This window comes from Arachis stenosperma, chromosome 6 (assembly GCF_014773155.1).
Source record: "Arachis stenosperma cultivar V10309 chromosome 6, arast.V10309.gnm1.PFL2, whole genome shotgun sequence".
Lineage (NCBI taxonomy): Eukaryota > Viridiplantae > Streptophyta > Magnoliopsida > Fabales > Fabaceae > Arachis > Arachis stenosperma.
In genome coordinates this window covers 118,629,974-118,643,839 of record NC_080382.1, presented here as the reverse complement: position 1 = coordinate 118,643,839, position 13,866 = coordinate 118,629,974, and the positions used below count along the sequence as shown (strand labels likewise).

The 13,866-nt window shown below is 35.7% G+C and overlaps 1 protein-coding gene across 1 annotated transcript; it reads left to right on the top strand.

Annotated features, from left to right (window-relative positions):
* The first annotated feature begins 13,122 nt into the window (after positions 1-13,122).
* On the top strand, positions 13,123-13,853 carry LOC130932617 (uncharacterized). Its single transcript, XM_057861975.1, has 2 exons — positions 13,123-13,417; positions 13,514-13,853. The coding sequence occupies exons 1-2, from the start codon at positions 13,274-13,276 to the stop codon at positions 13,616-13,618; spliced, it is 249 nt and encodes an 82-aa protein (XP_057717958.1). The 5' UTR covers positions 13,123-13,273; the 3' UTR covers positions 13,619-13,853.
* Positions 13,854-13,866: the final 13 nt, after the last annotated feature.

Sequence of the window (13,866 nt, the reverse complement as noted above, 5' to 3'; positions counted from 1 at the left end):
AGCCGATCTATGCCTTTTTCCTATGAAAGGTATGATATCTCACCTTTCAGACTAACTTGAATTTCACAATACTAACTTAAGCATTGGAGTGTCTTTTGTAGGTACACACCCCTCCCCCCTTTGTTCACACACTCTGCGACGTGATATCTCTCTGGACGAGAAGCTTATATCTCTTAAGTATATAACTCAACGTTGAAAACGACAGCTCGGCGTTGACTCTCAGGAGCCGAGTTACGTCCAGGTTACTCACCCAAAAATAATTGGTGCCGTCTGTGGGGACGAAAACATAAAGCCTTTCCTTTTTTATCAGTCTCAGTACTGTCATCCATGGCTGACACGCCTCCACCTACACCATCTGAACTTCTTCGGACGGTAACTGAGTTACAACAAGCCAACCAATGAATGGCAGAGGCAAACCAATGCATGACAGAGGAAAATCAAAGAATGATAAATTAGATTGCTGCATTAGCGAAGACTCGGATTGATAACAATAATGATCGCCGTGAACAACCAGAGAACAAAGAGCACCAATATGATCCAACGCACATTTTTGAGACAATTCGAGTTGAAGATGCTCGGCCTCCACGGAATGAAGAAGCTCGGCCCCCGCAAAACGAGGACAGGCAACCAAAAAACGAGAATACCGAGCCTGAAAACTCTGTGGGGCCATTCACAACCAAAGTTATGAATTTCGAGTTACCAAAAATATTCACTCTCCCGCCAACCTTAACCCCTTTCGATGGGTTAGGAGACCCGAAGAAATACCTCAAAAATTTCAAATCCATAATGATCGTAAATGGTGCTTCCGATTTCGTCTTATGTCGTTGTTTTCCATCTTATTTAGACGACCCTGCACTTGATTGGTTTTGTTCTTTGCCTACAGATTCTATCTCTCATTTTCGACAGCTAACGAAACTTTTTGAGGATCACTTTGCTGGATCCGCAATCTACTTACATGACTTGGACTACCTGAACACAATCAAACAAGACCAGAATGAAAGTTTGAAGGACTACATGACTCTCTTTACAAAAATTGCCATGAACATACCAGATTTCCACCCTGAGGTGTATTTGCACGCCATCAAGAGTGGACTCTGACCAGGAAAATTCTAAGACACAATCGCAATAACCAAGCCGAAGGCCCTGGCCAAGTTCTGAAAAAAAGCAAAAGGACAAATGGATATTGAGGAGCTTCGACAAGGTCGAAAGGGGACAAACCTTAGTGTAAAGACGAGGATATACCTCGGGACAACAAGAAAAATTTCAAGCTAACCCCTCGTTATGAGTCGTATACCCAATTCAATACAAAGAGGGATGACATCATCAAAAAATCCTCAACTCCAAGATGATCAAACCTCCGCAAAAAGCCGACAGCTATCAAGAGACAAAAAATATCGACAAATCCAAATATTACACTTTCCATCAGAAGCACAGACACACTATTGACGAATAGGTTATCGCCAAGGACCTCCTAGAGTGATTGATAGAGGATTAATGTCGGTCTAGAATTTCTCAAGAGAAAAGAACTTCATTGTAAGTATAGTCCAAACCAACAAACAACCCTCAATCAAAGTTTAATTTATTTGTCACAGTGCAAACCCAATAAAAATCGAGAGTATTTAAACCTTGGGCCGTCTCTTAAGGAATTACAGGGAAGTGTGCATATTATTGGTTATGAAAAGGTATTTTTGGGTTTTTGAATGATGAACAAGAAAGTAAATTTCAAGAAAGTAAATGAAACTCAAATGGTAAAAAGGTCTTGGCAAGGGTTGATGGTTAAGAATCACTATCCTTGTTACTAACTACAATATGATAATTACAAGGATCACTCCCACTTTGTCATCCCCAAAATTAGAGGAAAATCAAGTGAGCTTAATTAATCCTAGTCCATAAGTCCTAGCCATTCACTAATTAATTTATTGAAAGCTAGTGTCAACGGAAATAAATTATCAATCACTTGGACATTAGTAACTCAAGGTCAACCAAGTTACCATCCCAAGACAAGAACACAAAATTCTATACTAAAATTCAACCAAGCATTTTATCAAACACTTGGAAGGCATTAAAGAAAAGTAAGACAAAATTGCAAGAATAATAAAATCTAACAACTACCAATTGCAAGAAATTAACAATAACAACTAAAGAAAGCAATAATAACATGAAAATATAAATTGCATTAATAAAGACCAAAACTAACAAGAGTTCATAAACATAAAAATAACAAAATAAAGAAAATAACAAATAAAACTAAGTGAAGTGAGCAAAGGTGTAAGAACAAGAAATAGTGAAGAAAACTAAATCAAAACAATAATTGAAACCTAAATCTATGAAAAGAAGTAATCTAAAATCTTAATTTCTAGAGAAAAGAGAGAGCTTTTCTCTCTAGAATTCTAACCTAAAACATGGTAAAAACTAAAATTATGACTACTTGCTTCATCCTCCTCAATCCTTGGGTTTAATAGCATCAGAAAATGAGTTGGATCTGGGCCTGGGTGACCTAAGAAATTGCCCCCAGCTTGTTTCTTTAATGAGGTACCGTGACAGATGTCACGCGTACGCGTGGGTCATGTATACGTGTTGCCTGACAGATTTTCTTCACGTATACGCGTACGCATGCAGCATGGGCCACGTATACGCGTCGTTCTAAATTATGCAAATTCTCATTTCTTCATGAATTCTCCACTTTGCATGCTTTTCTTCCATTTCTTTGAAGCCATTCTTGCCTTCAAAACCTTAAATCACTCAAACAAACATATCAATGCATCGAATGGGAGAAAAGTGAATTAAATTTATCACTTTAAAAGCCTAAAAAGCATGTTTTCAATCATTAAGCACAAATTAGGAAGAATTACAAAACCATGCTATTTTAATGAATAAGTGTGAGAAAAGTTGATAAAATCCACCGAATTCAATACAAGATAAACCATAAAATTGTGGTTTATCAGCGACTAGCTCGGCAGGGTCACTTGGACATATATCAATGGTCACATGCAAAGGCATTCCCCGTTTCATGCTGACAATTCCTCGGCAGGACAACACTTCCGTGGCAAAGAACGGACAACCTCAAGCCACCCTAATCAACCATGAGGAATTATTAACTGTATTTTTGGGGGGTTTTGCAGGTGGAGGAGATACAAACTCGGCAAGGAAGCGCTCCTACCGAGCTATGCTATTGGTGGAAGGAAACTTCAGCAACAATCAAACACCCTCATATTATCCTCAAGTGACCTTCCAGGACTCTGATCTCAACACCAATACCACAAATTTAGACGACTTGGTCGTCATTACCATTCAGCTAGGAGACCTTTTAGTACGTAAAGTGCTATTGGATCCAGGAAGCAGTGCCAACATCCTTTTCTACTCTACTTTTCTGAAAATGAAGCTAAGCCGACAACATCCTTCAACCTTCCACTGAAGATCTTGTCGGTTTTTCAGGGGAACGAGTATTGGTGATGGGATCTGTGTGGTTACAAACCACACTGGGTGAGCTTCCATTATCAAAAACTTCATATGTCCAATATTTAATTGTCGACTATTTTAGTCCATATAATTTAATGCTTAGCCGACCTTTTTTAAATCGGTTCGGCACTATAGTATCTGCAATTCATCTTTGTGTTAAGTTTCCTGTGCAGGAAGAACTCATTGCGACTATTCACAGTGACAATCATGAAACTCGCAAGTGTTATAACATCAGTTTGAGAAGACACAACTGACCTATGGGTCCGCATGTAAATAACATCTGCAACTCGGCCGAACTCCCAGCCCTTGCCGATCTTGACCCAAGGGCCAAGGCTATCGAAAGACCAACCCCAACTGAGGACTTAGAGAAGGTTTATCTTAACAATGATACTAAAAAATTCACTTATGTAGGAACCAGTCTTAGCTCGACAGAGAAAGCTTCATTTCAAAAGTTTCTACAACAACATGCTAATCTCTTTGCCTGGACACCTGCTGACATGCATGGCATTAGTTCATCAGTAATTTCACACAAACTAGCACTAGATCCGTCATTTTGACCAGTAGCACAAAAAAAAGGAACCTCGGTCTCAAAAAGAAATAGGCATCCCTAGAGGAAACCAAAAAACTGATCAATGCTGGCTTCATCCAAGAAATCCGTTTCACAACATGGCTGGCAAACGTTGTCATGGTAAAAAAGTATAACGGTAAATGGTGCATGTGTGTTGATTTCACCCTTCTCAACAAAGTATGCCCAAAAGATTCATATCCCTTACCCTCTATTGACTGTTTAGTAGATAATGCTTTAGGGTATCAAACATTAAGCTTCATGGATGCATATTCTGGTTATAACCAGATTCTAATGCATCCTTCTAATAAAAATAAAATAGCATTTATTACTGAATATGGAAATTACTGTTATAAAGTTATGCCTTTTGGACTTAAGAATGCAGGGGCAACATACCAACGTCTTATAGACAAGGTATTCACTAATCAAATCGGCAAGAACCTCGAAGTTTACGTCGACGATATGGTGGCCAAAACAAAGCTCGGCCACAACTACCTCGACGACCTCTTAGAAATCTTCAACCAAATACGACATTACAATATGAGAGTCAATCCAGAGAAATGCGCCTTCAGAGTACAGGGAGGTAAATTCATCGGCTTCATGCTCACTAACCAAGGAATTGAAGCCAATCCAGAGAAATACCGAGCTATATTAGACATGCCAAGCCCACAGACAATCAAAGAAGTCCAACGACTAACAGGGAGACTTGCAGCATTATCTAGATTCCTGCCTTATTTAGCATCTAAATCTTTCTGTTTTTTCCAAACCCTAAAATAGAAAAACAACTTTAATTGGACTAATGAATGTGAAGGGGCTTTTACTAGCATACAAAGCATTCTCTCAAAACCACCAATTTTACAGAAACCCCTTTGGGGAGAAGAGTTTTATTTATATTTATCTGTCACTGACTGAGCAATAAGTTCTGTTCTTGTCATAGAAAGAAACAAACAGCAACAGCCAATTTACTTCATCAGTAAATCCTTACAGCATGCCGAGCTCTGCTATTTAAAGATCAAAAAATTAGCTTTGACTTTAGTTTTCTCAGCTTGGCGTCTCCGACCTTATTTTCAAAGCCACATAGTTCACATCCGAACTGATCAGCCATTAAGGCAAGTGTTACAAAAACCAGAGCTGGCTGACCGACTTGTAAAATGGTCTGTAGAACTCTCCGAGTTTGACATTAGATACCAAAGCCGAGATCCAACAAAGTCTCAGTATATTGCTGATTTTATAACCAAATTCACCATACGAAGCTCGAAAAACAATCCAACACAGTGGACTTTATATGTGGATGGAGCATCCAATCCCCAAGGTTGTGGGGCCGGGGTCTTACTTGAAGATGGAAATGGTATAGACCTGGAACATTCCCTACACCTCTCTTTCAAGGCGAGCAACAATCAAACAGAATATGAAGCTCTAATTGCAGGTCTAAGGCTCGCAGCTAACTTAAAATTTCAGACTTAAAGGTATACTGTGACTCTCTGCTAGTCGTCCAACAGGTAAATAGTTTCTTTCAAGTGAAGGACCATCTATTAGCAAAATATTTGGATATTGTCAAAAACATTATTTCTAACTTCTCAAAAATTGAGGTCCTTCACATACCTCGTGAGCACAACAGCTGAGCTGATATCTTATCTAAGCTCGCACAAACACCAGTCTCTACTTTATATCAATCTGTGCTACACGAACCAAGCATAAAACTAACCAAAATTCTAAGTGCTACACAGGAAGAAGATTGGCGTACACCCTACATAGAATATCTTAAGACTGGAATAATTCCAGACAAAATTACTAATGCTCGGCGATTTTGCCGGCAGGCATCTTTTTTACCATATATAATAATTCTCTATATAGGCAAGGCTTTAATCGGCCCCTTCTAAAATGTCTTTCCAGGTCGGAGGCCGAACTTGCACTTGCCGAAGCACATGAGGGTATATGTGGCACTCATGTTAGAGCTAGAAGATTCTGATCCAAAATACTACGTGCTGGCTTCTTTTGGATAACTTTACAACAAGATTGTAACAACAAAGTCAAACATTGTGACAATTGCCAAAAACACAGCCCAATCACAAACCTTCCAGTTGAGGAACTCCACAATTACAAGATAAGTTGGCCTTTCAATTATTGGGGGCTCGATATCCTCGGCCCTTTTTCCCTTGCAAAGGGGCAGGTAAAATTTCTTATTATCGCAATCGATTACTTTTCAAAATGAATAAAAGCCCAATCCCTAGCCAAAATAACATTGGAACAAATGATCTCCTTTATATGGAAGAATATTATTTACAGATTCGGCATACCTCGACACATTATCATTGATAATGGTCGCCAGTTTGCCGATCATAAGTTTTCCTCTTTTTTGTAGAATCTTAAAATCAAACATCACTTGTCCTTGGTCGAACACCCACAAACAAACGGCCTAGCAGAAGCCAACAATAAGGTCGTCTTGCACGCTCTACACAAGAAACTAGATGATGCAAAAGGCCTTTGGGCTGAATTAATACCAGAAGTAGTATGGGGTTACAACACCATAATCCACTCAACAACAAAAGAAACACCTTTTCGGTTAGTATACAAATCTGAAGCTATGATACCCTTAGAAGTATCTCAGTCATCCATAAGAACTTAAATTGACGACCACAATGAAGCTCGGCAAATAGATCTCGATACACTTGAAGAAACCAGAAATGTCGCCACTCTTTGACACCGAGCATCACAATAGATCATAGCTCGGCGCCATAACAAAAAGGTCCATCCCTGATCATTTCAAACAGATGACTTGGTTATTCGCAAAACAGAATAAGCAATGAATCCATCTTCACATGGAAAGCTCGCCACAAACTGGGAAGGCCCCTTCCGAGTTATTGAAGTGCTCGGAAATGGAGCTTATCGGCTACAATCTCTAGATGGTACAAATTTACCCAATACTTGGAATGTTTCCTCTTTAAAACATTATTACAGTTAAAAGTCAAGGCCAGGCTTGTACGTTTTTTCCTACTCACAAGATTTTTCCCAAAATAGGTTTTGCTTGGAATAGTTTTAACGAGGCTTGTCTACCTGCACCTTTGTATACAAAGGTCAATCAATATTATGCATATTTTCTATTTGTTTTTGTATTACTTCTACATTTTACAATCAGCAAACCATCACTATTTATCTGGACTTCAATTCACAACTTATGGATTATCAATCCATCAAATAAACCAAACTATGGTTACATTACCAAAATTTCAATTAGTATCCATGAAGAGATACCTAACCAAACAAACATTCAGTTGTGCGCACATTCAAAGTAAATGAATTCCAAACAACTTCAACAAACTATCAAACAACGCATATATGTAAAATTATCAAACTATTATCAAATAAACTGCCTTTTTAATCAGCAAAACAAATGCCAGAGTATAAATAGTAAAAAAACTTTCCAACAAGGAAATCAATCCATCAACTACTACTGTAAGCAAAATAAAAAAGTTTAAATACACAAATACTGAACATTTTCATCTTCATCCTCGGCCGCTCCATCGTCTTCCACCATCTCTCCATCCCGAACAATTTTCCCCGGATCCATCTCAGAAAAGTCAAAATCAGGTGCCAAAAACTTTGCCTGGAGGGATGCCCGCTCGAAACCCTCAACAAATGAATCCAGTATTTCTGTCTCTTTACTCTTTTCCATACCCTTTAATTGGACAGTGACCTCAATCACCCAAGCTTCCATATTTGAAAGATCAGCATCTTTCTTTTTCAAGTCCTCAATTTCCTTCGTATAATTTTTCCTCATTAACTTGAGCTCCTTGTCACTCTCAGTCAATTTAGCTTCCAGCTCTGTAATAGTGCTCTTTTTCAAAACCAACTCCTCTTTCAAGAAACTCGGATCTTCTTTCTGTCCGAGAAGCTTTTTATGCTTAAGCTCCTGACTGCGACCTAAACTAGCCAATCGCAAACCAAGAACCTAAAACAGCAAACAACCAGAACTCAAAACACTAGACAGAGTACTAAACATCAAAACAAAGCTCAAAATAAAGTCAATACCTACATATACTGACCAACAACGACATCCCCAACCTCATTCGCCAAAGCCACATCAGACGAAATCATCGGCAACGACCATGAATGGGAAGTCGCTCCCCCAAACAGACAACCCATCATTATGATCAATGGTGACATGCAGTTTCTTATGATTATTCATAAACTTATGAATTTTCTCAACAGACACTTCATTCCCACCCTCGTCCGATTCCTCGGACAAATTAACCATGTCCAACTTCGTTTTCTTCAAAATCACCTTCTTCCGTCTTGGGAGAGGTTGATTAACCTATCCTACAGCAGTCCCCTTCTCAAGTTTGGAGGAGGATCCTTCTTTACCCAAATTTTTGCTCTTCACCCGCGCTCTCAACGTAGGCACGGATACTCTAGGTATTTTTAACCTAAAAAAACACAAAAATCTATCCATTACCAAAACATATCAACATAAAAGGGCCTACAAAACCATTTTTCCAAACACAAGAAAGTATACCTAAGTAATCTATCACAGCTTGTCTATTATCATCCCATTGCAACAAAATCAAAAACTGATATCAACTCTTTTCGATTGACGACTTCAACCAAATACTCAATCACATACTCAATTCTCGGGCTTATCGTTTCAAATCCGAGGATATTTTGGGGTTTCGAGCACCACCATAAAGGAAACCTCTCCCTTAAGTCCTGATCTAAATAGAAGGGAAAATCATCTTCAACACTTCTAACCTTCAAATATATTTCTTTGAAATCCTTGAACGAAGACTTATACAACTTGAAACATCAAACCCAGGAGAGCTATTAAGATTGACTAAACCCCCCTTCCAAACATCTTTGGCCTGGAACATCGAGAAGAACAACTCCAGCGAAGGTTCTTCTTCCAAATACTCCATTAGAACCTCAAAGTTTCGAAAAAATGCCCAACCACTAGAGTGAAGTTGAGAGGGAGCACATTTCAACTGATTTAACACTTGACATTCAAAATCAGAGAAAAGAAGCTTCACTTTCAACTCCTCTAAGACACAACTATGCATGTAAAAAAACTCATAACACTCTCCCCTATGGAACACACGGTCCTCACTAGAACAAGATAACAGCTCCACACACAACCCATATCCTACCCTGACTATCTTCTTTAAATCTATTTCTTTCACAGCCTCAAAATCAGTAAACAAGGAAGCTCGAGTTTTCACGTCATCGCTAACCCATTGATATGACCAATCCACCTTTTCTTTTCTCTCTTTCTCCTTCTCAAAACCCATTTTCAAAATCAAAACCAACAAAAATGAAGAGGCAAGAACAGAGAAAATGAAAATCAAAGGCGTACCTCTTTTACTCATTTCCAACAAACTCTGTAATGCAAACACTTAACCTAAAGTGAAATCATGACTTGGGAAAAACCATTAGTTTTCCAAGCAGTTACCTAAACGCCTTGACCATTGGGGTTCTATCAAAACCGTCCCATCAATTCCCTCAACGGTTCAAACGGCATTGGGAAAGCAAACTTCTCTTTAATTCAATCACTAATTTCCTCTCTCTTCATTTAACACTACACTCTTTCATATTATTATATTTAATAAAGTATGTTGAACTGGGGTTCCATAACCCCCCATAGCTCATCAAAAGCTCAACTTGCTTCATTAAAAAATTCTTAAAATAAGTTTGGGGGCTATGATATGGTTGTTACAATCCGAGCATCATAACTCGGCATCACCCGTTATAACTCGGCTTAATGAGCTATAATTCGGCGTAACCGTATGAACCAGGGATAAAACTCCCGACTATATATCGTAACCCCCCCGATCTGATTATAATGATTCTTTAATATCAACAACGGCCAGGAATATAGCCGATCTATGCCTTTCGCCTATAAAGGGTATGATATCTCACCTTTCAGACTAACTTGAATTTCACAATACTAACTTAAGCATCAGAATGTCTTTTACAGGTACACTCCCCCTCCCCCCTTTGTTCACACTCTCTGCGACGTGATATCTCTCTGGACGAGAAGCTTGGATCTCTTAAGTATATAACTCAGTGCTGAAGACGACATCTCAGCGTTAACTCTCAGGAGCTGATTTACGTCCAGGTTACTCACCCAAGAACAGTACTTATAAATTCTGCATAATTCAAAATTTTTGCTCTTCCCCCTCCTCATCTTTTTTATGCTTCTTCTTTTTTTCATCATCATTATCTTTTTTCTTTCTTATTCATCTTTTCCTTCTTATTTTACCTTCTCAAGTTTTTTTTTTGTTTTACTCTTTAATAAGAATAAAAATAAAAAAATCAAATAAAAAATAAAAAAACACATAATGCTTCAAAATTACTTAGAAGATGATGAACCTATATTCATTCAACTAAAAAAAAGAAAGAAATTAAAAAAAGAAAACAATGCAGCATTAAAAAAAATATTTTTGTGTATTTGTAGTAAATTTTGGTTTAAAACTAAGACATTTATGTGTATTGTTAAGCAATTTCGTTATATTTGTACTGATAAGTTCTGTATAATTCAAAACTTTTTCTCTTCTTTTTCCTCTTCTTTTGCTACTTCTTTTTCATCATCGTCATCATCATCTTTTTTTTCTTATTCATCTTTTCCTTCTTATTTTACTTTCTCAAGTTTCTTCTTGTTTTATTCTCTTAATAAGAATAAAAATAAAAAAATCAAATAAAAAATACATAATGCTGCAAAATTACAGAAATTATTTTTAATATGGAGATAAAGATGGTGTTTTGGTTGAATATTGATATTCGAAGTGCATTACAGTATTGTGGTGTATAAAATTAAAAAAGGTGTTCAACACGCATCCTGCGTGTTGCCAGGATGTTGCCACATGTCTAACACGCACCCTGCATGTTATTAGGATGATGACACATGTCTAACACGCATCCTGCGTGTTGACTTTCCACATGCAAAATCCACTTATAATTACAGAAAATAATCTCATTTTTAATAAAATCACCAATATTTTTCCAAAATAAAAATTAGCCGCAAAATTACTTGAAAGATGATAAACCTACATTCATTCAACTAAAAAAAAGAAAGAAAAAGAATGGCGTGATTTTAATATTTGGTAGAAGTTGGAAAAAGAAGAAGAAGAAAAACGTGATTTTATGCGCGCGATATATAAATGTGTTTTGTTGAGTTAGGATTAATTTGTTTAAACTTATTTGCCAAAAAAAATTGTATGTGTAACTACATAATTTACGATTATAATTAATATATATTTTTTTATAAATAAATCAAAAAATAATAATTTTCTAAAATTTACAACCCGATCCTTTCCTTGCGGTTGAACGAGGTTTGGTTTGGGGAATTTATTTTGCGGTTCAATTAGGGACCAATGGTGGTGGACTTGGCTGGTGGTTAGAGTGGATGGGTATGGTGGTAGTAGAGGTGGTATAGGGACGCTAAAGTAGTGAGATAGTAAAGGTGAAGGGGGCTGTATTAGTTGCATGATGGGAACCAAAACAATAGCAATACAATAATTGTGCATATTGGTGATGACAAAGGACAATGAAATTTATTTTTAAAATAACGGGGACATGATTGTAATTTGTAATGCCCTTTAAATATTAGTTGTATCTATTATATAGTACTAATTTTATAATTAAAATATATTGTAAGTTATTTTTTTATTATAATTAAAATTAATTTTTTTAAAATTAAAGAATTTTTTTATTTTTTTTATTCTATCTTTTTTATATATCATTATCAATAATTAATTACAAATTTTAAAATCAAAATATATAATATGACATTCTCTAATTATATTTAAATTAAATTAAAATAAAATTAAAATAATAAAATTGAAATAAAAATATAACTATATTATATATTATATATTAAAAATTAATTTAATAATCAAAATATGTCATATAACACTCTCTTGTTAAAATTGAGAATAAATATTTTCTTCTCAAATTAATAAACTTTCTTCGTACATTCTCTTATCTACCTCTCCATTTTTTTATGTTTTTCACCCTTCCTACTCTATATATAATTTTTATTTATATTTTATATTAATAATTTAAAGTTATTAATATTAGTTAGATCAGAAATTTTTTTGTCAAACCATCTGAAAATAATAATAATAATAATAATAATAATAATAATAATAATGATGATGATGATAATGATAAATACTACTATAAAGATTTTATAGTTATCTTCATATAAAAATATTTTTTATTCTTAAATGATAGATTGTATGATTAAATTTTAATATGTTATAAAAATATTATTTTTTTAATATGTGATTAAATAAATAAGTCATATTTTTTAACAAAATATTTTAAAAAAATATATTTTTATCATCTTCCTTTGAGTAGTTATCATAATAATAAATCACAATTAATACTGTTAGTAATTTTTTAATATTAATTATTCAAACACTATGTCAGATAGTAGGTGAGGGCTACAGCAAGCACCCGGCAGGGATTTGGTCAACTTTGGAGGATCTAGAAGGGTAGAAGATTTCTCCGAACTGGTGCTGGCAGCTCACCATTGGATGCACAAAGTCAACAAGGAGAATGTGCAAAGCCATTCATACTGCAATCTGCAAACATCCCTTGTTTTCATTTTCTTTCTTTTTCAAAAGGAAAGGGATTAGGGCTTTGGACATTGAATGACATTACAAACATCCTCATTTTCTCTTTCCGGTAGTTGTAATGAAAAATAATTAAATGAAATCTTGAGATAAAATCTTCGCTAGGGTCCAACTTGAATTACTTTTATTTTTAATATTTAATTAGTTAAACGAATCCAACTAATATAGCAAAATCTTGAATTATCTGAATTATATTTAACAATAGAATCCAATGGATCCCATTCTAATATAGTAACAAATTATATATTTGGATTTACATTTCCCTTGGAATCAATTCAAAACACCCTCTAGTTAGATTCTTTAAGCATCTAGTTAAAATTTTGTTTGTCAGTTGTAACAATGCATATATAGATACCCTAAAGCAGCCAAGAAAAATAGTAAATACTAAATAATAATGAACCCAAACGAACAAGTCAGGAACAAGAAACAGAAAACGCAACGTGTTACTTATATAACACTGTACTAGTCATAAAAAAACAACTCAACCTCATATAGCGTTCTCATACAATTCTTGACTTTCTACTCTTGCTTGCAAGTTGCAACCAATTCTCTCTTTATCTTTCTTTCCCTCTTTCTCTCGTACGATTGCTGCAAAACGCATATCAGTTTTTCCTCACAAGACATGTGCCCTCTAAGGTTCATATTGATCTTCTTCTCCGCCATCTTGGCTGCTTATTTTGCATGGACCACCCTGAGTTCCTCTCCAGAGAGCGACATCACCACCGGTCATGAGAACAAGGACAAGGAACATCTAAGTTTCAAAAAGGTGCCCTCAATTCTATCATCACCATTCTTTATTTTCTTTCCTTTTTTTTTCCTAATCCTTTTTTGTCCTGACTACATTTGTTTCCTTGGTTTTTAGATGATTCAGAATGGATTCTGGGTATTCATCGACATGGCCAGCGGAAAGTATCTCTGGAGGAATTTGAGGTCCTTAAATGATAATGTGGAAGTAAAGAGCTCTTAATTACGTGTTAATAAGAACTAACCCAACCCCAGTCTTAATTCTTGCTTATCATCAATTGCTGCATAAACCTGTAATTCTCTTTTTCGCTATATTGTTTCCCCTAGCTTGTAAATTCTTGTATTTCAAATTATTCCCCTTATGTTTCAATTATACTAGGGTATATAAAAAAGGGGAAGGAACCTGCTTATAGAATTATAATAATTTTGCTATAATATCAATATTCATTTTCCAAGAATTTAACTTTCGCT